Source organism: Orbicella franksi, chromosome 5, assembly GCF_964199315.1.
Source record: "Orbicella franksi chromosome 5, jaOrbFran1.1, whole genome shotgun sequence".
NCBI classification, from domain to species: domain Eukaryota; kingdom Metazoa; phylum Cnidaria; class Anthozoa; order Scleractinia; family Merulinidae; genus Orbicella; species Orbicella franksi.
The window spans coordinates 9,629,223-9,656,095 of record NC_138149.1 but is presented as its reverse complement, the minus strand read 5'-3'; the positions used below and the strand labels follow the sequence as shown (position 1 = coordinate 9,656,095).

Sequence of the window (26,873 nt, the reverse complement as noted above, 5' to 3'; positions counted from 1 at the left end):
TTGAACCAAAAGTTTGAAATTTAAGTATTCAAGTCCAGACTTCGCTCATTCACAGTTGGCCGATTTCGAGGACAACATCCTGTCAACCTCAAGCATTCCTTTTCCTTGCACAGTAAGTTAGGACTTAACAAAGTTGGAAAGAAACTTATTTTATCTGTAGTTCGTGGTTATTCTACATTAACTTGAATTGAAACCAAGAAATTTCTTTATGAAACCAAGGAAAACGACGGAAATACAACTAGTTCCCAGCTCCTTACGCGCTTTTCAAGATGGCGGCCGGAGGACCGATGATTGAGGCAGTTATCGCTGCAATGAGTAAGTTTCTGGACATAATATCTTTGTTGTTGTTATCATATCCGAAACCTTAAGACATATATGCTTTCGTCGCTTCATTTGCGGGTTTATTAAATGAAAAAACTTGCCTCGTGACACTGCAATACTATAAAATGTTCTCTGTAAATATAAGAAAGATTATGCAGATTCAGAGTTATAAAAAGCTGATTACAGATATTATTAGCTCTGAAGCACTTCCTTTTGTTCTATATTCGACTGATATGCGCACGCCTGTACCCGTTGAAATTCGGTATCCGGTCTTTTTGCCACCAAGTCAATCAGCCCCTGATCGTTTAGTTCTCACCCAGAAGCTACCTGAAGTCGAAAACACCGTCTTTTTCTCGTTCTTATAGCGTGAATGGGGGTTAATCGATTTCTTGTTGGAGGCTAACCGGCAAGGGGCTAATTAATGGACTTGAGGCCAAACGACTTGCATTCAATCTTTGGAACTCTGTCCGAGACGAGCGTTCTTCTTTGCGAGCCGGAGACATTTTGACTTTTCAAATTACAAGACCGAGACATCAAAGTGAGACATTCAGATTCTATTCAAAGAGATGTACAGAGGCTAGTTATAAAACAAACAAATGAATCTAGACTCTGAGACTTTCAAATAATAAGTCTTTCAGAAAATTGAGACTCAGACACAGCTTTGTGGAAAAACGGAGACTGTGAGACGCATATAAAAGCTAAAAAATGAGACTGTGAGACCTGTGAAATTCGATGAGAATTTTACGAGACCCATGGTTTTTGAACGACCATTCACCACCCCTTATAAAAATTCTTCCCTTCGGGTTATCTCTGCTAGAGTGGTTAGTTATGTAACTTTCTAGCTTGATCCATTGGCTGTCCATACATGTAAACATGTTTTTCCACTGGCTGTCCTGGAAAGAGATTTATATGCATCAGACAGTATATTCAAAAGCACTATTATATACTAATATTAATACATCCAGTAATAATAACATTTGATGCAGTCAAGCCTCTCTGTTGGCAAACACCAAGAATTTTTGCTGTTATATTGTGTGTTATATTTTATGAAGTAAGTTAGAAGCGTGGGTTTCCAACATTTAAATGTAATTATGATCAGGGTTTGGTTTGCCTTAAATTGTGAGTTAACATTGTCCTTCAAAGGTGATTGGTTATGGGAGGTTTCACTTCTATTTTAGATCAATCAGGAGTTGCATTTGAGGATAAGTCACTTGGGGAGGGCTAACTTTGTTTGCTAATAGTTAGCTACACATAACTACATATTTCAGTTGACTATTGATCATTGAGAGACTTAACCAGAAAACTGGTGAATGAACATTCCTCAGTCCCAGCACTGTTTGTCAGCTGTCCTCTGAATACTGTGAAAGAAAAACAACTTATGGGCAGCTTGTGTAATTTCCGCACAAGATTCTTTTTATTAGTGCTAACAAAAATTACTACACTCAAAGCAAGATCAAGTATTGTCAGTATATTTTGATATCATGTGACTAATTTATCTTTGCACTTGAACTCAATATTCATCTCATTATATTGGAATAATGGATTGGAATGAAAAGAGGATGAAAGTCCACCATCATTTTGGTTTAATTTTAGCCATAATAGCATAAAAGTTGAATATATTTTGGACATATGTATCGTACCATTACTCAGTAATTTTTTATATGTTTAATTAAAGTGTTAAATACCTATTTTGGATAAATTGAGAATTTAAAGATGATCAACACTAAGCTGTATTGTATGAGCTTCATAAGTTATATTAGTAAGTGTAGTTTGTCCTGCATGCTTTGACTACTCTCCTTTGCAGGAATATCCACTGTTTGACATTTGCCCTGATCGATCCAGTAGTTTTTTAATGTAGTTATTACATAATTACAGTACATGTATCGTGTGCATGGAGTTAAAAATGATTTAAAGCTTGTCAGAGAGTGACTGGAACATTCAGTACTCAAGCTGTTGTCTTCAGCAAGGGGACATAATTCATATATAAAACTGCACCTTAATGTGCAATGTACACAGAATATGAATTTCAAAGTAAAATAATATATTTTAAATTATATAATCATTGATGGCTGCTTTTGAGAGAAGTAGTAATATCATGTCTTGATCTAGAGTGGTTTTCAATAACCCTTATACATGATGACATCAGACGAGCAAATTTCACCACTAAGCCTTGCTTTGAAAATGTAAAGTGTAAATTACAAATTTTATTGCGGACAAATTCCCAAAGCAGCAAAGATTAATGGAATACCCTCATGAAAACAACACAGGTTCAAAAAGCTTGAGAAAAAATTATTGCAAATGAGGCTTGGTGGTGAATTTTGAGCATGTGATGTAATCAAACATAAGGCTTATTGAGTGCTGTGAACTAAAATCAAGGTGAACACTCAGGCCAACCTCAAAGGACACAGAGAATACATTGAACCAATCAAAACTCAAAGCTAATACATGTAGCCAAGAAGTATGGGAAAACATGTCAGAGCAAGTCGCAATGGGTTTGCTTTTACTTCTGATTGGATGACAAAGTGGCTCAATAACTAATTTTACTAACTGATTTTTAGTGACAAAAACATCTTACAGTTGAACCCTGCTATTTCAAACTCTCAAGGGAAATGATAAATGGTTTGAAATAGTGGTAGTTGCATTTGAAGTTACCAGGTCTTTGCTGGTAAATGCAGATGATGCAGTTACAGTTTTATTTCTCAAGGGATGCCTGTGTTTTTTAATGGGCCTAAGAAGGGCGAGAAAAGAACAACTGTGGACAAATTTGATTGCAGTACAAGATGAAGTGCGATCATAATAAGTTCCAGCTGTATTCTGATATAGTCTGGTGTTTATCTAAACTCCACTTTTTAACTTTGAAATAAACTAGGTTGATTAAAGTGAACAAAATTACTGTAGTTCAAAATAGTGAGGAAGTGGACATGATAGAGTGACAAATAGCTAGCATTAAATGACTGAAAAAAAGGGTAAATTTCAGGGAAATTGGTTTAAGTTTGAAATAGTGTGGAGTTTGAAATAGCCATGTTTGAGTCAGGGGGACTCAGTTGTGAATAATATGACATCTATAGGCTTTGTGCAAACCAAACTAGAATTGTAGACAACAAGGCTGTTCAACTGAGAGACTTTCTTGTTTTAATTATTCTTTTGTAAAATTAAACCTGATTGAAACATACAACATTATAATATTTAATTATTTCAGGTCATTTTTACCCATCTCACAGTAACTCATAAACTCTTCAAGTTATCAGGAGTTTAAGTGTATATAAAATTTAGACATCAGTAACTTTCCAAAACCTTTATGCCAAGCTTCACACTGTTATGGTGCCTGTGTCAGGGGCAGGCTTTGACCCAATATTTTTGTGCTATTTTTGATTAACACTCTCAAGTATGGTTAATGTAAATAAAGTGATATGTTACAAATTCCAATGTGGAAACAAGTGATATTGATAAAAATTTTGCTTTTGTTTAGTTCTTGATCTATATCGATATTGCTTGTCTCTATAGTTGCCATGTTGTGGTGGAAACAGTCTGAACTTATATTTTTATTTTGATGAGGAGCAACCTTTTCATTGTTTTCACTGTGCCTTTGAATAGCATGCCACTGTCTGACTGGCATTTAGAATGCAACTAACAAATAATTGGCATGTTTTTGCTTCCCTGTATCCTGATTACAACGGCATTCAACAAACCTTGAAAAGGGTGACAAACAAAATGGATCTGAATCTGCTAACCACAACTCACTGACCTTTTGAACCTGTTGATGTGAGCTTTGCTTCTGTTTCTTGAGAGGTGTGCTAAAATGACCGATAGCAGTAAATTAAACATTGTCTGTCGAGTGTAAGTTGAGGTAATTTAAAGGAAGAGGTTTTAAGAGATGTTGTGAAAAACCTTGTGCTTATAAAATGCTGTTTTGTTTGTACATATAATGCAATATAGACACTGAACAAGGGGTGTGGCCTGAGAATGTGGAGCTGTATGAACCCTGCAAAGGTATATTTTATTTTACAATAATGTTGCAGTCATTATTTGCATCTAAGTGTGAACACACATTGGAAAAACATGATCTAAATAGGTGTCAAATGTTGCATGATTCATCATTAATCATTTGAAGTGTGACAGACTGTACATAACACAAACTTCCATGCTCAAAGTCCAACACAATTGGTATGTTTTTGTCGAGTTGTCAATAATGTTCTCAAAAAAACTACTGACAGTAGCTACTTCAAACTTGGATTTCAAACTTGGATTTCATAGTTTGAAGTTTCGTCCTTATTTAGTGAAAACATTTTCACAAAATAACATTCAATGATACCAACTGTGCTGGACTTGGGGCACAAACATTCACCGTAACTGGTGTGCCAAACTTCAAATGATTGATGAAGAATCATGCATGATGAGGAATGATGTATATTAGGTCTATTTTTTTTTCATGTTATGTTTACACTTAGATGTAAACAATGGTAGTGTAATCTTTAAGTGGTTGTCTGAATTCCCCGGAGGGGGGGGAGGGGGTACTCCCAGAAAAGTTGGGTGGGGGTGTGTGGCCCACTTTCCAAAACCCTTACCCTATTTATGACCAAAATCTGCGATATTCCCTACCCCATTTATGACCTGACCAAATATTTGATACCCTATTTATGACCTGACCATTAAATCAAAACTCCGTTTCAGACCTGTGTTATAATAAGTTCCCTATTTCAGACCAATGTTGAATTACCATAAACATAATTTGTGGTGGGCTTTTGTTAATTTTCTTTTTGATAATGATGAAAAAGTGGCTTCTTCTTAAAAACATACCCATATCAAGGCTAGAGTGCAAAAACCATACCCTATTTATGACCAAAATGGCCAAAATCAGCTAAAATCGATACCCTATTTATGACCAAAACGGCTGAAAAACCGTACCCTTTGGGGCCGCACATACCTATATAGCTCATATAAGGATAAGGGAGTACCGCCCCCCCCCCGGTCTGTTTTGTGCCAAAGCAACCTTGCTTCTGCAAGGTGACAAAGAGTATTTTTACTCCCTGTGGATGTGATGCTAGGCTATAGCAGGGTTTCCTCTCAGTAATACAATTGGCGCCAAGCTGCCACCCACACGGGAACTAAGTGGGAAAGGAAATGAGACAGGCCAGGTAAAACACTGAGGGGAATGGTGGGAAGAGAATGCACCGAGATTGAACTAACATCATGGGCCATAGCTGCAGCTGTGGCCAAGAACAGGGACAAGTGGAGGCAATTCATTGCTCACCCTATCCTCAACCTGGGAGAAAGGAACTAAACTATAAAGTTTGATGGTATATTTTTCCAATTTTTCACCTGGATGGAGTGAGGCACTGTGAAAGTAAAAGTGCCTTACCCAAGAACACAACACAGGGACCCAGCTTGTACTCAAGGCTAGACTACTTAATCTGGAGTCTAGTGTAGTAACCATAAGGCCACTGTACCTCCATCATCCTCAGAGACCCAGGGGCTGCTAGTCAGGATGATGCTATATTTTTGGGCGAGCAATATTTTCGGGCGAAAGTTCCACTCTTGAAGTAAACTTTTATTGCTAACCCAAAAATATCGCATTGTCCCGACTAGCAGCCCCTGGGTCTCTGAGGATGTACTGCCCTTTAAATGAAGGATTAACTTGTTAACAATTAAATAAATAAATAAATAAATAAATAAATATTAAATAAATAAATAAATAAATGAACATAACAGAACTCCCCTCTTCTTGCCTCCTACAGATACCATTCTTTTAACAGATGCTGCCAGTTGTAAAAGTACAGAGGTAAAGTCTGTTGTTATTTATAATTACAACAAAATTATAAATAAGAAATTAAAGTCTTGCTACCAAAAAAAGTGCTCAATGCTTTAGAGCAGAGCTATAGTATACAGAGGAGGAGGAGGAGGAGGAGGAGGAGGAGGAAGCGCAATGGCCTCATTGTTAGTGCGCTCATCCCCAGATCGGGCGGTCCAGGTTTGAGCCCTGGGTGGGGACACTGTGTTGTGTTCTTGGGCAAGACACTTAACTCTCACATTGCCTCTCTCCACCCAGGAGAATGAATGGGTACCTACGGATTGTTGGGGAAACCTAACAAATTGCAGGGGAGTGACCTGCGATGGACTAGCATCCCGTCCAGGGGGAGTAAAAATACTCCTAGCCGCTTCATGCTACAGAAACTGCGATAAGCTCTGGCAGCCATCACCCAGTTGGCTCCAAGGCTTCACTATTTTTTTTATAGTTTACAGAGAAATCATAAAATTATAACAAAAATTGTAAATAAATTACAATTTTTCATATGGAAAGCCATAGCCATCTAGTACATGTACCACATCCTGGGAGGTTTGGAGACATTTCAATTTTGGTACTTAAAATAAGATAACTGCTATTTTTAATCTGCTATGCCAATTGATATCATTGACAGGCTTACCTAAGATTCTGTGGATTAGCTTATGGCGTAAAGTCCAGACGGAATGCAGAATTTATGTCTCCAACAGGTAAACAGATGAAAAAGTTAAAAATAAAACAAATTAATTTAAAAAAGGAATGTAAAACAGCATACAGGTAAGTCATGTGAATGAGGAAGTTTGTTTTCTAAGTCAAATGCACTAGTCAGAGGTACATCCCAGCTTCATGTCGTTTCAAACATAGGACCTTTAAATACTTGAATCCATCCTAGTCACATAGAACTTTGGTAAACTTAAAAAGCTCTCTGGTTCAGTTGGCCTCAATGGAGCAAATTCAAAAATGGTTATTCCTCTTTTAAAACTAATTTTCATGAGTAACACTTTCAATGGTGTTGCAGTTGAACCCGTCTTAATGGACACCTCTGTAATAGACACCAGCCTAAGGTCCAACGGAAACCACACACAGACAGTCATCTTGCAGCTCTTTTGGTGTCCATGTTAAACAGGTTCCACTTTATCAAATTATGTGGCTCACACATTTGACTTGGACTAGAATTATACTGGGGCTTAGATTTTGATTTCACCCAAACACAAACTTTCCTGTGTTTGTAACGTAGCCTATTTTACAAGCTTTATTATATTTTACTGTACGTTCAAAAGAAAGTATTGTATTTAACAATAATATTGATTCACCTTTGGCATTCATCATCGTAGGTGATGCACTTGGGAAGTTTGAAGTGCAAAAAAATGTGTAAGGGTTGCTTGTGGTGCAGCTCACTTTGCCCATGTCACAAGCAAGTATCATTGGATTATGATGGCACTGTAAGTAAATAGTGTGGCTTTATGAGCTAAATGTTATAATTTCTGTTTTAAGGTAATGTTCCTTTCCTGAGAGCAGACAGGGAGCTTACTGGTAATTTTCAGGGAATAACATCTTATATTGAGGCCAAGGTAAGTAAGTAAAATCTAGGTATTTTTTTCTCCACCCTGGATGGTATGTGAGTCCATCAAAGGTTTTGGAACTGAATGGCATCTTAACATATTAACCTGGAGCTAGCTCTTAAATTGCTAGACACACTGAGTATTATTGATATTATTGCAAAACTTGTTGTTTTTACTAGGCATGGTCCCCGGTGTCTCTGTCATCATTGCTTTAACTCCTTATCATGTTCAATTTATGTTCATTTGCTGCATGGAATGTTGACAAGAATCATGGGTGTGTTTTGACAGGGATTCTCCACAAGTGCAGACATGGAAATGCAAGACAAAGCTGAAATGAAGGCATACATATCATTGATTGAAAACTCTCTCCTGCCAGCTGAGGTAATCAATCTGAAACATAGGACCTGTGTGATATAATGTGGTAACAATATAAATTTATATTTTATGGGAAACTGGATCCCTGAGTGGTCCAAGTTTTGCAATTCTAATTACTAAGATGGACCATTCATGAGAAGGGTCTGGGGAACTGCTTTTTGAAAACATTACACACAAGAGAAATAGCTTGTTGTTACCTGTAATCACCAGTGGGAAAGAACTTTTTTTTCTTCATGTTTGGTGAACAATTTCATGTTAACTATCACAAAAGTGGCCTGAAAAGCAAAGCAGATTCTTAACTATGGCACACATGTTAACCAAGAACAGAACATGGGGATGAGTTAATTTATCAGCAAAGTCTTAAAGGAGGCATTATAATAAACTATGCTTTCTAGAACTAGCTTGTGTGGTCCATTGTGCCAGACCCTTTGCTTACATAGTGGCTCTATCCACCCAGGTATACAAATGGGTATGGTGAATTTAATGCTGAGGGATAACACTGCAATGGACAAGCATACCATCCAGGGGGAGTAGAAAGACTCCTAGCTGCTTCATGCTACAGAAATCGGGATAAGCTTAGGCCTGATGGGCCATTTAGCTTGTATGCAGACTTAACCTTTACCTTGTGCGGTTCATATTGACCAATATTTCCACAATACAAACCTTTCGCTGGTTCAGTAACATATATGTATATTGTAAACACAGGAGAAGTAAATTAAAGTTCAGATTGCATCTGATTATGAGTGTCATAATGCTTAAACATGGGAATTTTTCCATTAATGATGGTTAGTCAATTATTTTTACAGGTGTATTTGTCTGATATCCCATTCTCACCAAATGTTCTTGAAAGTTAAACATGCCTGAGACATTTCTGGAGTATAGGCTGGTAAATCAAGCCTAGTTTCCCATCATCTTAAAGATTTTCAAACTGGCTATAACCAAAATGGTTATTAATACGTTTAGAGGTTTAGTTTGCTGTGAACCTGATTCTTTTCTTGTAATGTTACATTCTGTCAAATGTTTGATTTCTTGCACTTTTTTAGCTTTACATGTTATGGTGGAAGAAAGACTGGGCGGCACGAACAAGGCAGCAGTATGGCAACCAGTTTCCTGTTCCTATTAACCTTGTTCTCAGCTACAGGAAACAGTGGCAAGTATGTCAGTATCTGAAGGCTCATGGCTGGCATCGTAAGACAGAGAGAGAGGTACAGTGACCTGCAGTCAAAGAATGGATATGGGTTATGATGTTCTACAAATTGAGGTTTAATTAAAAACTGGCATTCAATCTAAAACTCAAAAATACAATGTCTCTTAGGTACTGATCACCTTGTTTATTGTGTTGTTGACACTGTTAAGTTGATGAGTTTTTTGATTGTTTACGATGTATCCATTTTGCAAGGTAAAATGTGATTCTTTTTATGAGGAACGTGAATAGGCTTTTGAAACTTGGCCAAGCTTTGTATGGCCATACAAACACCCTTATGTGCAGAATTATGGAAAACGAAAATTTTTCTTTTACCATACCTGTAATCATTATTTCTTCATTATTTATGGCTGATGCATGACTCGAAAAAGACTAGCTCTGATAATTGTTGAAACACTGCAATCACTCTGTTTAATTCTTCTCTGCCTGGTCTTACGCATCCAAAAGGTTTTTCTTTTTTCGGTTACTAGGGAGCAAAATAATCTCATCAGAGGTACACGCATTGTAAATGTTCGCATCCTAAATTGAGTATTACTGCATTGAACTTGCAGCCGACGCATGCACGCATTCCGGACCTATTCTTTCGATTTACATGTTGGTTCTTTCTACAGGTTCTTGAAGAGTTTAAGCAGACCTGCCAGGCTTTTTCTGAAAAACTTGGAAATAACAGGTTCTTCGTAAATGATAGGTAAGGCAGCCTGGGAATTCAGGGGTCACTTCACAATAACAACGTCAACGCCGCCTTTCTTTCTTTTCTTGCAAAAGACAAAGAAATAAGCTTAGAATATCCATCTATACGGGAGAAGCCAGGCAGCCAATTAATTAAAGTATTATGTCAATAAATCATGTAAGGTGTCTAGTGGTCTCTGAATTCTCCCTACCCTGTACTATACAGAGACCGTTCTTGTTCCCAGAGCCTCCCATTTGGTCACGTGGACATTTTAAAACGAGTAGCACTGAGGACGAAAATGACATGGACCTCGAGCTTTCTTTACTGCGCAAGCTTGCCGTAACGATCGACTTTGGACAGATCCGTTGCAGGCTCGATTTCGATTGGTTAGACGCAGTAAAACAGTGTTCACAAGTGAAGACCAAAGAAGGAACTCGATTAAGCCATGTGTTTAGTAGTTAGGCGTGATTACTTCTTCGAGAAGACAGATATTTTCGGACTTCGAATCAGAACTTTGTAAGGTGGCTCGCCTCTCGACTTCTAGACAAGGGAAACGGTTATGAAAGCGTTTTCGGGGATTGAGTAAGTGTTTTGAGTATGCGCATGGAATTGATCCTTGACGCTATCTTCTCCCCGTCGAGCTGAACCCTAATATGATGCGGAGAAAGGTCATTCATTTAGATTAGATACCTTTCGTGAAAAGATCAGCAAATAGAAGCAAAAGACCTTGTGAAAATTCAGAGGCATTAGGGTAGCGGGTTGTCTTGTCTTGAACCATAGTTTTACTAACTATGCTTGTACCAATTATTTTCATTATTTCTTTTTTCTCAGGCCAACAGAGTTAGATGCGTTAGTATTTGGTCATCTCCATGCAGTCCTGACCAGATATCTCCCTGACGATTCTCTCAGCTCTGTCGTTAGAAATCACAGAAACCTTGAACACTTTGTCATGAGGATCTTGAACGACTTCTTTCAGTAACTTCAGGAAGCTCTGATGTTTAACTAGCATTTTTCCTACTGGGATGAAGGACGAGAAAGGAATGAGATGACAAAGCCTAGTTGTACAGACCGAGGGAAACGCGTCGTGTCGCCTGGAATACGATTCACCCGGACTCGAAGTTCATTGGAATGGTCAGCTAACTGGTCCCTAATAAAGCAATTTTTCAGTTACGATTTCTGTTGATATTGCTTTCCCTTCAGTTTTAACACTTTGTGAAAGAGTAAATGTATGAAATATCATATATTTGAACTGCGGAGAAAGAGATGAAGACATGATTGATCATCGCAGTTATACACAGTTAAAGCCTGAAAAAAAATCAGGCTTGAATTTGTGTGTATAACTGCGATGTCAATCATGTCTTCAACTTTTATGAGAGAGAAAGGAATCCTTGGAGTAAAGTATAATATAAATACTGGATTAGCGACAGGGGCGTAACCAGGATTTTCCCAGGGGGGGGGGGTGTCACACTGTATCAAAGTGAGCGTACTCACCAGATTGTCATGTCGTTCTCGCCACCTGTTGTAGGCTTACAAAAGGGGGGTCACGGGCACCCCAGGACACCCCCTAGCTACGCCCTTGAGCGATAAACGAGGCTTTCAAGTTACCGCTTAAGGTTACAGTATACCTTCGGGTCGGCAATTTTCTTCAAATTTGGATTTTTGGGTCAAAATAGTGGTCGAAGAATAATCTCTAACTTCTGAAAAAAATTTTTGAAAAAGGCTAAATATTGGCGGAGAAATGGCGGTTTTACGTTTTCACCGGAAGTAAAAGTTTACCTCTTGATTGACAGCCCTATGGCGCGTATGCAATCAACCGAGACGATTTTCGCGGGAATTACCTGTATGGATGTCACGAATTGACTACTCAGTTGATCAGCATTGTTGTTCTGACTACCCAGCATTTTTGGTATTAGGCGTGTCTCTATTAAGTTATAAGTAAACATAGGCCACGTTTAAACCATGGACCAGTTCGAAAAAGCGAAAACAGCGAAGAACGAATGAAAATACATCAATGAGTGAAGAAGCGAAAGTTCGCCACGCGGATGAAGCTATAGTTATCGTATAAGGAGGGCAAATATTTGTGGTAAGAGAAAAGAAAGGTTCTGTAAAAATTTCGGAACTTGACAGCAATAACAGGGATGCTGACAGAGACTCTTCTGATGAGTCCGATATCGATGAATCGTCGGACTCATTGAGACCATTTGAAATATTATTCATGCACAGTTGCCCACACACAGTTGCTCTCCGCGCTTTCTTTTGTTTGTTTCCTTCGCTCAGCCACTCTAGCGTTCGTATCCTTTTTAGTCTTCCCCATTTTGCCAGACCAGCTTCAAGAAAAACCGAGCTACAGAAAAATCCTCTCTCTGCTTTCGGTTCCTTGAGCGCATTGCGAAACACAAGAGTTTTTTAGAGATTCGCGCGTAAATTTCACCAGGAGGTTAACGGTAGTAAACTTTCCCTGCACTGATTGGCTTTAGTTACCTGAGAACCCAGTTGAAGGCGTTTGTGGGCGGAGTTTGTTTGCGAAGCAGAAAATTTTTCTTAGCGCTGTTTTCTCGAATAAATTTTTTCACTTGAAGCAGACACTTTAAAGAGTTATAACTCAAAGGGAATTTGTTCAATTGCTCTTAAATTTGGACAGTGGCTAGTTTAACATATAAACTACAAAAGCGTGTCTGGGAATTGTTAATTTCGAAATACTTTTTCTTCGAGAGCGATTTTTGTACGATCACTCCACATTTTTTAAATTCTATTTCGAAAATGTTCTGTAACTTTTTACTGCAATTGAATATGCCAAAACGCAGACACGTTTTTTAAGCGCTTTGGGCCCTGAAACCGAGGAAAAAATTAAATTGGCGTAAAACGAAATTCGCTTTGACTTGTAGCTTTCGAAAGGTGATTCGGGCGCTCGCATTTAGTGGTCGTGAAAATTTCGACAATTCATTTTCTTTCAAAATTCTTGGTATAGTTTGATAGCCAGCTCCATAAGCTTTAATTTGATATAGGGGTTTAGGTATCTACAGCTTAAACTGCACGCGCTACATCGCCTGCGCGCGAGACACCCCTGAAGGTATACTGTAACCTTAAGAGCCCATTAACCGATTCATGCGCGCGCTCGCGCGCGTTGCCAAGGAGGTGAAATTTCACTTCCGGTTACTTACGTCAGCCTGAGCGCGGAAAATAGAAACAACTCAACTTGCAAATTCACTTACATTTTAGATATTTTTCTTTGTTTTCACAAAATGCAAAGTAAAAAAAGTACGAGCAAAGACAAAATAAGAGAAAGACAAAAACAAGAGCAATAGAAAGAAAAAAACTAACTCCGTGTGGCTTTGTTTGATCTTACTGAAGTGCACTGGTGGTGTAAATTGCGCACGCGCTGATAGGGTAACTTCCAATATATATCGGGCGCACCTCCGGTTTCTTTAAATGCTAAAGGAAACGCGGTTTTTCATTTAATCCAGCCTTTTTTGACGGATTTCGATTAAAGCCAATGTTGGAAACATAGCTATGCATTCCTTTATCGAAATCACGTTTTTTTCAGAAAATTACGAAATTTTTAATATTTTGAGATTCTCTCAAAATTTGACCTTTTAGAAATGAAACAAAATCTATGCATAGCGTTATGAGGAGTTAAATTAAAATATTAAATCAATGAAAAAAAATCCCGATAAAGTAATTTGCCTGGGAGCCTTTGCGTTTTTTTAATATTAGTCACATGACCATGGGCGTGGCCTGATGACGTCATCACTAGTGTTGCTGATCATGAAAAAGTTAAAACACATGAAATAACTCTGAACTAACTAAAAATGATGAGGTTATATGAGAATAAATTTTCCTTAGCAACGGCTTGAAAAGATCGGTTAATGGGCCCTTAAAGTTGACTTTTTTAAAAAAATTATCAGAACTTCTTCCGTTAGAATAGCGCGCGACATAGAACGCATAAACCCACGTTAGATTTTACTTTGACCAAAAATTAAGACAGCTTCTGCTGGGATCAGGCAGTTTATTATAATCCTAAATAACAATACATTTACCTATTACAATAAGGTTAAAGATGAAGGGTTTGTCACTGGTTAAACTTGATTGTGTGTCGATTCTTGAAATTTCCTAATTAGCGTGTAACTCAACTCCTCGGGGGAGGTCCCATGCGACAGGGCCACGGATACGAATCCGAAAACTCACGCTGCACCCTTACAGGATGTGACTAAAGCCTTATTTTACTCCTGAAAGATACTACTCCGAAAACAACTTCTCGTCTGCTCTGTCTAGAATTTCTCGGCGTGACGGTGTGTTTTACTTCTTACTTTGACGGTTAAAAATATTTTTTTTGCGCTGAACACCATAACAGATACCAAGGTCTACAATTTACACCACATCACTGGAATCCTCTCCTGCCCTCTCCCGGACTCAGCCACCGCAAGCAGCATCCAGACATAGTTGAATATGACGGGGGTTTAGCCCTACGAGCAAGCGGACTTGGCATCGAGATATTGACTAGTCCTTATTGTCTCATATGTAGTTCAGTGTAACGGAAAAAGCTAACGAAGAAGGGATTCATATCAATCTATATAAGGACCTGAGGGTTTATATGAACCCCGCGATGGAATGTGATTCAATTCTTGATGCATCGACTCGCCCAGGATAAAAGGAAGGATATGCTTTACTGTGTGCGTGGTCAAGCTAATGGCCGTACTAGAAAAGTAACCTCTGTAGTACTAGCCTGCGAACAGGCTCACGTTGGAGCACAAGCACACGCGAAACCTGTGATTTTGCGACTTTTCTGTTGTAACAATTGGACGAAAACCTTTTCCCTCTTCAAGTTATTATTTTTTTTGTTGAAAAAAGCATCGTAACTTGTCACAGAAAAGAAAGGGAGTTACCAAAAATACAGGACAGAGCCTGGCACTAGCAAAGGCACGCGGTTTGAGCTGGGTGCCAGCGTTGTTGTTTCGAGGAGAAGGCGCCATTTTTGACTCGTTAGCTTATCTTTGTGATTCACTCACACAAGTCCAAGAACTGTTCCACGATAAATGCCAGGATTGTAATGAAAACGGTTAACAATAATGGAGTAAACGGTAATGGAAGCAACGTATAAGAAGCATGGAGGGGGAAAGAATCCTCAAGTCGCTTCTGAACGGTGAAACAGACGGCCTTTTCGAGGATACTAAGGTTTGTGCAAGTTCAGGTTCTAATTTTTGGGCGGTTTGAGCTTATATATAGTTAAAGCATAATTTGGGATATACTGCTTTCATTTTATAGAGGATGTGTCTGCTTTCTTAAAGCGCGTTGAATTCGAATTACAAACGAATTACAGAACCAATGATACAAGTTTAAGCGTAATTAAGTTTGAACTTAGATTATTGTAAGCTAAACAACGTAAAAAGCTGGTGAATGAAATATTAAAGACTCCCAGTTGCCTTGTTGTGGAAACGGTGAAATCTTGATGTCAGTTATTTTTATAAGAATGAGGTTGAGCGAAAAACTTACAATTTGTGTCTTGCTTGTATGGTTTTAGAATTATCTTGCTCCTTTGCGATCTCCGTTGAAGAGCAAAAATGGCTGTAAGGTGGGCTACAAGGTGACAGAGGAAACTGTTTCAAAATACACTGTATTTGTCACCAAGTTCCTAAGATGTGCTATTGAGACCTTGAAAAAGGTGAAGGCAAAAGGAAATAGTCTTAATGAACTCACTAACTCCTTGAATTTAGGTGAGTACGGTAAAGGTTGAGTGCGCATTTGAGGCCAATGGCTAATCAGGCTTGCACTTATCTACAGTTTCAGAAGCATGAATTTACTTGGAACATTTCTACTCCCCCCTAGGTACCATAGGCAACAAGTCCCTGTGACATGATGTGGTGACAAGTCACTGTGACAATATGCTTCATGAAACATGGAGAATTTTTGTGACGAAAATTTTCAATCTGTTGTTTTTTTGTGTGCATGATGGCAGCAAGAAAATGAGTTAAAGTAGTGTTGTCGCTGCACATGTACACTTCTATGACATGTTCCTACAACTTGTCCTTATGTCGTGCCGTTGACTTGCTGCCTGTTGCGTTGCAACCTTTATTACTGTGGGTAGAGAGGTTCACTGTTAGAGTGAAGTTTCTAGCCTGAGAACTTTATGTTGTGACCACGATCAGTTCTTGATCCAGAGTTTAGTGCACTTAACTTAAAGTAATCATGCCTCCTAACCAGTCTTTTGTGTATTAAAAAAAACAGTCATTTAGTTTTAACTTACATCTGTGCTGTCGAGCAAACAGCTGGAAAGGATCAAGAGAACTCTAAGCTTATTGTTTAGGATTTTGTCCGATGACATAATGCTAAATTCTCAGAGCTATCTTTGAAAAGATGTGTGCTAACTGGTAAGGAGAATTGAAATTTTAAACTGTAAGACTTGAAAGAGTTGGTAACTATCATTTCTTTGTGTTTTTGATATAGTGGGCACCTTGCTCAATGACACATTATCTGTTCAGAATGGAACTTACCTCAAGTTCATACCATCCCTGGACCAGCTTGGTAAAACACTTTATCTGATTGTTGTGCAGCTTATAGCCAAGACACAGTTTGACAAGGCATTGTGCCATGCTAATCACCTGTTCAAATTCATTCAACTCCTGAAATCATGGAAAAACTATGACAGTAACAAAATGGACAAGGAGCTGTCTTCACTTGCCAAGCGTACGTCTGATGCCCTGCTTCAAGGAGCAGGCAAGCTAGAAGAAGTGAAGGTAACTCCAGTGCAAAAAGCAGCTCACTTGTGTGCCATTTTAGACTGGAGAAAGCTGTCATTGCTTTTTCAAGCTGAAGCGATTACAAATTCTTCTCTGGAATCCTTAGTGGATAGAACTCTTAAATGTGGAACAAAATATCAGATTGATTGTGGACAAAAGAATGTCAATTTTATAATGTTAGCCAGTTTTTTTGAATCTGTTTTTGAGATTCTTATGGTCAAGACTGAACAGCTTGTTACAAATGGAAGAGATTCGATGCTGGTTTTAGTTGAATTGGGTTTTCATTATGGTAGGATTTGCTGCAAAGCAGAAAGATCAACCCAGGCCTTGAATGTTTTTGATAAGCTACTGGACATTGCAAGGAAAGCCAACCATTCCAAAAATGGCCAATCAAAACTTCATCAGATACCTTCCCAAGTTTGCTGTTGTGTTTGTGTAGTGAACAAGGCTACCATTTTCTTGAACTGCGGTACAGATGCAATGCCACAAACTGAAGATTCTTGTCAGCAGATGTTGTTAGAGAGTAACAGACTAGTTTCTCAGCTACTGAAGTGCAAGACATTATCGTCTTCTGTGCTGAAACTACTCTCAGACTCTATGGAGTATTTCAGAATTACTTTACAAAATGCTTACAACAGCCAAACAGAACTCTCATGGAGAATGTTCCAAGATGCTGTGCATTTGCTCAAGTTGTATGCCACAGTTCTCTCACTCCAGTGTGAACAAATCAAGACAGCGCTGTACAAAGCCAACGCCACTGATGACATGGTTGTACAGTTCAGGCAGCAGTTGCAGAAGACAACAGTGCGGCAACTGACTGTGCTGAATTTTGTGATTTCTTCATATCAAGATCAGATGAAAAGTGAGAAGGTTACAGAAGAGTGCAGCAAGGATTCAAGGTTAGTAAGATATGCTTGTTTCGTGAGATAATGTAAAGTGAAAGCAGGTTGGTAAGAATACATGTTTTCTGGCTTCCCCTTTGGGAAGCTCTAACTATGATGAACTAGCCAGAAAATCATTCTCACTAGCTTCCCAAAATCTCTTACAGTACTGTGTATTTTGAGTTTTCTCAAAAAATGTGACCCCAAGAAATGTCACTTACCCGTTGGCCAAGTCACACACTGGATCCACAAGCCTGACTGGAAAATCCAGTCATAATAAGTATGTTTAACTGGATAAAAATGTATTATCAACTAAATAATTGTACATTCAGCAGTTGTTGTTGTTTTCTTCACAGAAGTCGCATATTAAGAGACTGCATTGTAGTGGCACAACAAGCAAGCACCCTCATTCACAATGCTCTTGATGATTCAGACATTCCGTTGTCTGCAAATGAGCTACGATGGTTGGGCAGTAGTGTTTACAACTTAGGCTGTGTGGCTTATCAGAGAGGCTGTTTTTCAGAGGGAGGGCCTCTGCTGGCTCTTGCTTGTGAAGAGCTGAAAATCTGGAGCTTTGCTGCAGAGACTGAGCAAGGCATTGTTGCAAGAATCGAAGAGGTAATTCATTAGTGTTGAAAAGCATTTCAAGGAACTTTTTCATAGGATCACTGCTTCAAGGCTGGATTTCCCTAAATAATAAGCATAAGCATACACACAAGCAACATAAGAAGATGCAGTAGAGTGCTGCTAAGCAATGCCTTTTGTTAGAAAATTTTCCGATCAAATGGTCCTAATTTTTAAAACTAAACTTTTAAAATTTTTTAGTGATTTAGACCAGACTGATCATAAATGTAGTGTTTAGATTATTTTTTTTTTAGTATTGTTTGATTGATTATTGTTTTTTACCATGTAATTTATAGATACTGATCATCGGTTTATACCAGCGTCTTCCTCCCGGACTTCGCTGATCGGTCTTTCAGTTTTAAATAAAGCTTTTATTATTATTATTATTATTATTATTATTATTATTATTATTATTATTATTATTATTATTATTATTATTATTATTATTATCAACATCTTACTGTGTCAGCATATGCTTGGCCTATACTTTTGATTATGCACCAGTGAAAACCAATCTTAAAGGTGACTAATATTCCCAAGGAAAATTGCGATCAACTTGTACCACTTAAAGTACAACTTTCAGTTAAACAAATTACCTCAGTCTCCAGGTTTTGGAGATATTTATGTTCACATCAACTCCATTTGGATGATATTTGATAAATTCTGCATGTAGAAGTTTGACTTTGAACGGTTTTCTGCCCTCCTCCTTTTGCAAACGCCTTTTTTTTATAGTTCTTTTATAATTTTATTGTTTCTGTAATATAGACTACATTGTGAATTGCTTATGTCGCCTTATTTGTGTTTATTAACCTAATTACCATTTGATTCATTGACTGACTTAAGGCTACTTCCCATCTTGGCGGGTGTCCTTTGGGAAAAAATTTGTACGTGGGCCAGTTTCAATAAAACCCCAACAAATTATATATCAGAAGAAAGCTTATTATAATAAATGTAGTTTACGACAAAAATACAATTTGGGCTAGTTTTTCTCTTAGGAAGTGTCAGGAGCCGGTAAGGCGGGAAATGACCAAGTGTTCTTCTATTGAATTTATCGGTCTTATTCACAAGGCGTCAATCAACAAAAGGGTGTTGGGCTTTCTGGATATTCTGATTGGTTGTCTAGATATCAGCATGTAAAGTTGGAGTAGCTAAAAATATGCAAGACGTGTTGTGTAAATGGATGCCACAGGAAAAATATGTTAAATATCCAAATTTCCTGACAAACTTTCGTTTGTCATTATCCCTGGAATGTTCTGGTGAAATTTCACGAAAATCCATCAAATCTGCATACCCTATAAATTTGCTCAAAGTGTATGTATTCCTCCCGAAATCAAATGCTAGATTTTAGCTGGTAAAGGTTCGTAAACAACTCGTGCCACGCCAGGAGATTATCTTGCTGTATGAAACCGCCAACCAACGGAACAACAGGACCTCCTAGTGTCAGTGACGATGGATCAGGATTTCCCAGGAAAAGCATCGCATTGCAACATGTTTTCCATCTCGCTGTCGCATTGAAGATTAGGAAACACACTAAAACGGGCAAAGTAGCCAAAGGCAAAAGAACAACTGCACGATATAAACAATACCAAATAACAAGAAATACAAGCTCCAAGAAGAGCGTTTGCCACAAAAATGTCCCCTGGTGGTTTCTTCCATTAAGTGATTATGACACCTCCCTTGGTTTATTAACTTTATTTGAAAATACATTTTTTCTAAATAACTCGGCCGCTTTTTGAGATTTTTAATATTTTTCTTTTGTAAACTTTAGATAAAATGACTGACTTAAATTTTGTCCAATAAAAGAAAAAAACAATTTTTTGTGCCCTTGAAGGTGGGAAGTAACCTTAATTTCATTATATTTGTTTGGTTTTCTGGTTACCTTAATTAATTTTGCAAGCTTTAATTTTACATCACTTAGTCACATGAATGTTGTTTAAAGCTTCTACATCTTCTGTTATGTTTTTTTGACATTTCACATCAATCCTGAATTCTGTAAAGGATTAAAAATATGTGACTTGTGATTCACCACCCTTAATTTATGTAGGTGAAACTGTTAACAAAGTATACATTGCTGATCGACTGTCAGAGACGGGCCAGACAACTGAGTGATGCACTGAAGACAGCTACCACTCAGGTCCTGATCACGCTGATAACTTCCTGTGATGCTGACATTCTAAGTCAACAGATCAAACAATGGACTTCAGTCAAACATGAACTGATAAAGAACCTCAAGAGTGAAGAGAAAATGCCTGAAAGATCCAGGTTTGTAATTGTGATTGTTTTATTTGTTTTGTCTTGTACAACCAGTAACTGATTTTTGTTTTTGTTGTTTTTTGGTTAACTTTTCCAATTCCTTTTCAGCTGGAACAGTTTTATGATACATGTATAGTCAAATATGATCTTAACATTGAAATCTCTGTAATGCAGACTTCTCAGTACTATGGACAGCTCAGTGTTCTAGAGAAACTGGATCATGTGTACTTAAGCCATCTGTTGGTCAAGTATCGGTCGATGCTTTTGGACGTCATGTTGACCAGGTGTCGGTCGATACATCAGCTGATATGTTGAGTGAGAGTCAGCCAAGTGTCAGTCTACATGTTACATGTGGCCACTATCAGTCAACACTTGGTTGGTATGTCAGACGACAATCTGCTGACACCTTGACCGTCATGTTGCAATAAACAGTCGACTGCATATCACTTGACTGTTGGTGGTGTATTGGATAGACTGTTGGTGGTATATGATTGTGTATTGTTATTAGTTAACCGTTCTCTTACTGAAATGGCAGCTGTCTCCTAGCCCCTTCCCTTTACCCACAGGGGACGCAAAAGAGAGTTTCTATCACCTATACTCCTATGTTGACAGAGTGGGAATACAGCTCAAACAACCGTCATTTTGAATACATATCTACTGCAACTTGAGGTCTGAACAAACACCAAGTAGGAAGGAATAAATGAAGAAATGTAACAAACAAATATGTGATTATTAATAATTAAAAAATCAATCAAAAATCAATAACAGCAATGACTGCTACATGTAAACACCTACTTGTCTATTTATCGTTGTTTTAGACAGTAAATAGACAGCATCTTAAGTTGGAGTAGCTAAAATTATTTAATATTTGAGTAGAGAAGAGCGTCTGACATACCAACCAAGTGTTGACCGATAGTGGCCACATGCAACATGTAGTGGCCACATGTAACATGTAGACTGACACTTGGCTGACTCTCGGTCAACATATCGGCTGATGTATCGACGGACACTTGGTCAACATGACGTCCAATAGCATCGACCGATACTTGACCAACAGATGGCTTAAGTACACATGATCCAGTTTCTCTAGAACACTGAGCTGTCCATAGTGCTGAGAAGTCTGTATTACAGAGATTTCAATGTTAAAAAAATCACATAAGTTGAAAAAGACGGTCTTTCATATAGATGGATGTTGCCGGCATGAAAGGTCAAGAACAGAGGACAGCCACCAAAAGTCCCTTTCAAAGGGCTAGAGAAAATTATTTAATATCTGAGTAGAGAAGAGCCATGGGCTCCTCATAGAACTCAGAAGCAAGAGCCAACCAAAATTAATGACCATAGTGTCAGCTGAGTGCTGGTAAAGTATTGGCCATGTGACGGCGGAGTGTTGGCAAAGTATCGGCTGAGTGTCAACCAAGTATCGTCTGACATGTGTATTGGTCAAGAGGGAACCAATGTTGGTCGGCTGAGTGTTGGTTGACATATCAGCTAATGCTCGGTCGATATGTCGACCGACGCTCGGTCCACATGTTGACCATTAGTTTTGGTCAACACTCGGCCAACAGATGCCTTAAGTACACATGATCCGAGAAAGGTAGGTAAAGTCTGCATACAAGCTAAGTGGCCCATCAGGCCGTAGCTTATCCCGGTTTCTGTAGCATGAAGCGACTAGGAGTATTTCTACTCCCCCTTGGATGGGATGCTAGTCCATCACAGGGTTACCCCCAGCATTAAATTCGCTGGTACCCATTTATACACCTGAGTGGAGAGAGGCACAGTGAGAATAAAGTGTCTTGCCCAAAAACACAACACAATGTCCCCAGCCAGGGCTTGAACCCGGACCGCTCGCTCTGGAGTCGAGTGCACTAACCATGAGGCCACTGCATCTCCCACATGATGTGAGAAACTTATAATAATATTCATGTACATGTTATCTCTACCTCTATATATTACAGGTGGGAGGCGCTGTGGCCTCACTGTTAGTGCGCTTCTCATCGGATTGAGTGATTTGGGTTCGAGCTCTGGCCAGGGACATTGTGTTGTGTTCTTTGGCAAGATACTTTACTCTCACAGTGCCTCTCTCCACCCAGGTGTATAAATGGATCCTGTCGAACTTAATGCTGGGGGTAACCCTGCGATGGAATAGCATCCCATTCAGAGAAGAGTAGAAATACTCCTAGTTGCTTCATGCTACAGAAACCAGGTTAAGCTCTAGCATGATGGGCCACTTGGCTTGTATGCAGACTTAACCTATATATTACGGACACGTCCATAATCTGAACACTCAGTTCTGGTCCTTTTGTGTCTGTATTAGGTTTGAATATGTGTTGTAAAGAACATTTTGGCTGGGGAGTTATTGTTAGTGACTTACGTAATCATCCCTACAGTTTATAGTGGGCAACTAACTGTAATAAATATGTCTCTGTATTTTTTCTTGTCTGATTTAGAACTCTATGCAGTGCCTTTGCAGAGCTAGAAGATGCTAAAGATGTTGTGGGTAACCAGTTGTGTTTGGTTCTTCAAGAGGAGCTTGCTTGCTACAAGGCAAAGAGGTTTGTGGCTTCATTATAAACTCTCCATTTGTAGAAAAACTGATGCACACAATTTTGCACTGAATGGGAAGGGATTGAGGGCTGTAGCCAGAAAAAATGTAGGCATGTTCATGGTTAAATTCTCTTCCTAGGTATTTAGGGTGTTTATGATCACGACTATAAACAAAACAACAACAAAAAGAAGTGAGGCAAGTGCCTCAGTGCGCTTGTTATGAGCTACTGCCCTGGGCTTGCATGTACATAAACGAGGAGTGCTGTTCTCCTGAATGGGAGCAAAAGAATATTTTGTGGTGAACTGCCCATCTGTGGCAACTTCATTTTTAACAAAATTCTTTATGTTTTCTTCTATTTTCAGTTATGACACTGCAGTAGAGCAAGTTTCAGTCATCAAGCAGTTAACAGAACTGTTTATTGTTCAAGAGGATGAATTTCAACATGGCTCTGCCATGTTGGATCTTGCCATAGCACTGGATAGCTTGGCAGACAGAGATCTTGGAGAAGACAAGTGAGCATCACACACAACAATACTCCTAGTTGCTATGGGAACAACCTACAACACTATTTATGTTTTTTCACAAGCCCTAGTTTTGTAAAGGAAGAAACTATTACAGAAGCCGCTATCCTAATCTAGAACTAATACAGAAATCTCCAGGTTTGCAGAATGTTGAGACCTTTGAAAAAAAGAGAAGCTCAAAAACCTCAATGAGCATCAGTTGGTGATCAACATGTCACACTACTAAGAATATTACCTTTAAACCCTTAGTTGTATGTGAGTTAAAGATCAAAATTGTTTGTTTTAACAATATCAACAGAAGAACATCTCACAGTTCCGTAGGAAGTGACTGCCAAACAGCAATTATGTTGATATGTACTCAAATTCTCCTGATGGATTCTATAAGTAATGCAGGAAGTATATTAATAAGAAAACAACTGCTGATTGCTGTCTTTCTCCTCTTAAACCCCTTGTTCTTAAACCATTAACATGTACCTTGATTAAGAGCAGCTTTGCCTAAATATCAACTAGACTTGGAAGTAGCGAAAAAAATCGAATTTCTTCAAACTTGCCCTGAATGAAGTCCTATGGGCACTAGTTACAAAAATATTCTTTTGTTAAAGTTTGATAAATCAAAAATTATTTTTATACGCAATTTTTCCTTTCGATGCCCCAAATCAGCCAAAATTGATCGCAAATGAGCAGCATATTCAGAGGCTTGTTAACTGATTGCATGTTGTATTTGTACTTCCTTTCTTGTATATTTGGAGCTAAGTAGATCGCGATTTGATCAGCACTAAAATATATGATGAATTTTCTAAATGAGTGACCCAAGACAGTAAAGACAGCTTAACAAGAGGTCTTCATTTGGCCTATTTTCAAATGCTAAAAAGGCATTCTGGTACATGGCTTTTCCCAAAACGACTAGTTTGGTCTGAAAGAGCATTGTTTCTTCTTCGAATTAGTGAAATAAAATTTTTTGGTCGATAAAGTCATGAGTGCTGAGATAGCGAACTAAATGTGGCACTTTTTCCTGAGTACATGACCTTCGTTATTTTGAAACATTTTCTGGTGATATCTCACCGAAACCATTATTTAAAGAAACTATTTCCATATATGAAATCTTACAGGGTCAAAGAGGGAGCTTAAGGGTGCATTTTGACACAATAAGTTTGTTTGCTGAGAATTGAAGTCAATGACCGTTAATGAATTTCAGTGAAATTTGCGAACCTGAAGAATGCTACCCGATACCTACCTGAATATTTATATTTGTAGAAGAGTCGTCTTCTTGGAGTAACCTTCAAAAGAAGCTGGATCCAGATTTGGAAACCTCTAAAAGATAAATTGGTTAATGTTCCGTGACCTGCCCACTGCTTTAAATTTCATGTACATGCTGACGGCATGTTTGTCGTAAAACCAACTGAACTCCACTGACAGTTTCCATGGGCAACCCCAAATTAAACAATCCCCAAAAATGAAAAGTGAAATTGGCTGTCTTCACGAACAGTTAGAAGCCATCTAGAGTCAAATATTTTAGTTCTAATCAAATCGCGATCTATTTAGCTTTAAATACACAAGAAAGAAAGTACAAATACGACATGCAATCAGTTTGCAATGAAGATTTTTACTTTTCAGTTTACAAGCCTCTAAATATGCTGTTCATTTTCGATCCATTTTGGCTGATTTGGGGCATCGAATAAAAAAAATTGTGTAAAAAATCATTTTTAATTTGTCAAACTTAAAACAATATTTTTGTAACGAGTGCCCGTAGGGCTTCATTCTGGGTGAGTTTGAAGAAATTTGATTTTTTCGCTATTTCCAAGTGTAGTTGATATTTAGGCAAAGCTGATCTTAAATGTTCATAGGTCTGCACTTGAGGACTGCCAAGAAGCTGTTACAATTCTGGAGCAATTATCCGACAGAGTAGCTGAAGAAGATAACAAGGAAAACTTTCCTTCATCATTTGTTCAAGACAGACTTGCTGCAGCCTATTTGTGGCTTGCCTTGCTGGGACACAAAAGTGGAATGGAAGAGAAAGCAGCTGCTGCATCATCAGAGCTCAGTGAGAGTTTTGAAGCTGAAGAGGTGCACTGTTCATTTTTAAAATTCTTTGGAAACACAGTATTTCATTCAAACTCCACTTGGAGTAAACATTTTCCTCTTTTTTTCTCAGCGGGGACTAGACCTGTTTGACTGAGTTTCTTGTTTAAAATAATTTGTGTTGAAATTTAGTATTTTCCGGTGTTTCTGTATGTCTTATAAGGTCACACGGGAGGTGTACCAAAAGCAGAGAACTAAGCTATCCTCTTTGCTTCCGTCCTTGCATACAAAAGCACCTCTGATCTCTCCTTTGTCTTTCAAATGAAACCTTTGTTTACAATTATTTTTAGATGGAAGTTGTCTGTCTGGAGCAGCCATTTGTATCATCTCTTTATTTGGCTTTAGACACATGGACACTGTTGGTCAGTAAATCAACTCAGCAGGACTCTGATAGAGAGGTTTGTTTATATACATGTATGTAGTAGGACTATGCTGTCCAGTTTGGAAATAATTGGATGAAGAAAATTCCAAGGACTGCCAAAATTAGATGAAGCTGCAGGCCAAGGTTACATGTAATTACTGCAAAGTTTCTAAAGTAACCACCCCCATTTCTTTTGAATGTAGCAGCCTTTTTGTTCGGTACTACTTAGCGTCACTAATTTCAGGGGGGCTACTTTCAGGTAGCTAAAACGTGTGCTGTACCATGGATACCCTATACTACTGTTTGAAGTTACGGTTTAATAAAATGGCGACAAATGTGAAGACGCATTTTTTTATTTGGAGAAACTTCTTAATGATATACATATTAAATGTTATTGTTTTGAATAACAATTCAAAAGAATCTACATTAGCAGCAGTCAGTTCCCATTAGTACCGCTATTATTAAATCAAATTGTGAGCTGTTGGAGTTAGTTGTTGCAGGCCTTCCTTTAAATCTTTTCTCAGCTGTTGCTATCCAGTTTTGACTTTCACTTCCTATACACATGGAATTTTTGTTCCACTGCCTTGAACCCAAAAACCTCCCAGTATGGTATAACTTGTTACATCTATAATTTGTTATTTCTTGCTAAAAAGGGAAATTACTTTTGAGGTTGCTACTTTTGGAGGGTCATTATTTTTTCTGGGGTGGCGGTGGGGGAACTTTGGGAACTTTGCGGTGTATGTTTATCTATTTGGATTGTTTGTTTATCTTGTAGATTAACTTGCAGCACTTTGCCAATCCTGAGGAGACCTGTTATTACCTATTAATGACTGCTGCAATGTTTGGACTTTTAAATAAGGTAAACATTTGCCAAAAAACAGATATGGTTTTTGTAAATGTTGTTATTTACATGGCTTGAATAGCCCTTGTTGGGGTTATTGCATTATGATTCTTGGCAAGACAC

General features: G+C 38.3%; 2 protein-coding genes across 3 annotated transcripts in view; both read left to right on the top strand.

Annotated features, from left to right (window-relative positions):
- Positions 1-46: 46 nt before the first annotated feature.
- On the top strand, positions 47-11,365 carry LOC145486583 (metaxin-2-like). Of its 2 annotated transcripts, XM_081465274.1 has the most exons (10): positions 47-112; positions 220-315; positions 4,258-4,311; positions 6,057-6,100; positions 6,738-6,810; positions 7,595-7,671; positions 7,951-8,043; positions 9,081-9,242; positions 9,853-9,929; positions 10,743-11,365. In XM_081465274.1, exons 2-10 carry the CDS (start codon positions 270-272, stop codon positions 10,888-10,890), a joined length of 774 nt encoding a protein of 257 aa, XP_081321400.1. In that variant the 5' UTR covers positions 47-112; positions 220-269; the 3' UTR covers positions 10,891-11,365. The 2 variants fall into 2 exon arrangements, with proteins under 2 accessions (XP_081321400.1, XP_081321399.1); XM_081465273.1 differs by lacking the exon at positions 47-112 and having other exon boundaries at positions 141-315.
- A 3,492-nt stretch (positions 11,366-14,857) lies between these two features.
- LOC145486576 (uncharacterized) overlaps positions 14,858-26,873 on the top strand; it is a 31,510-nt gene continuing 19,494 nt past the window's right edge. Inside the window, exons 1-10 of the mRNA XM_081465266.1 lie at positions 14,858-15,083; positions 15,430-15,622; positions 16,353-17,544; positions 17,883-18,144; positions 20,195-20,412; positions 22,851-22,955; positions 23,311-23,460; positions 25,314-25,533; positions 25,839-25,946; positions 26,685-26,768. Of these exons, the coding sequence (XP_081321392.1) occupies positions 15,015-15,083; positions 15,430-15,622; positions 16,353-17,544; positions 17,883-18,144; positions 20,195-20,412; positions 22,851-22,955; positions 23,311-23,460; positions 25,314-25,533; positions 25,839-25,946; positions 26,685-26,768 (2,601 nt within the window). The 5' untranslated portion in view covers positions 14,858-15,014. The remainder of the gene's footprint in view (positions 15,084-15,429; positions 15,623-16,352; positions 17,545-17,882; positions 18,145-20,194; positions 20,413-22,850; positions 22,956-23,310; positions 23,461-25,313; positions 25,534-25,838; positions 25,947-26,684; positions 26,769-26,873) is intronic.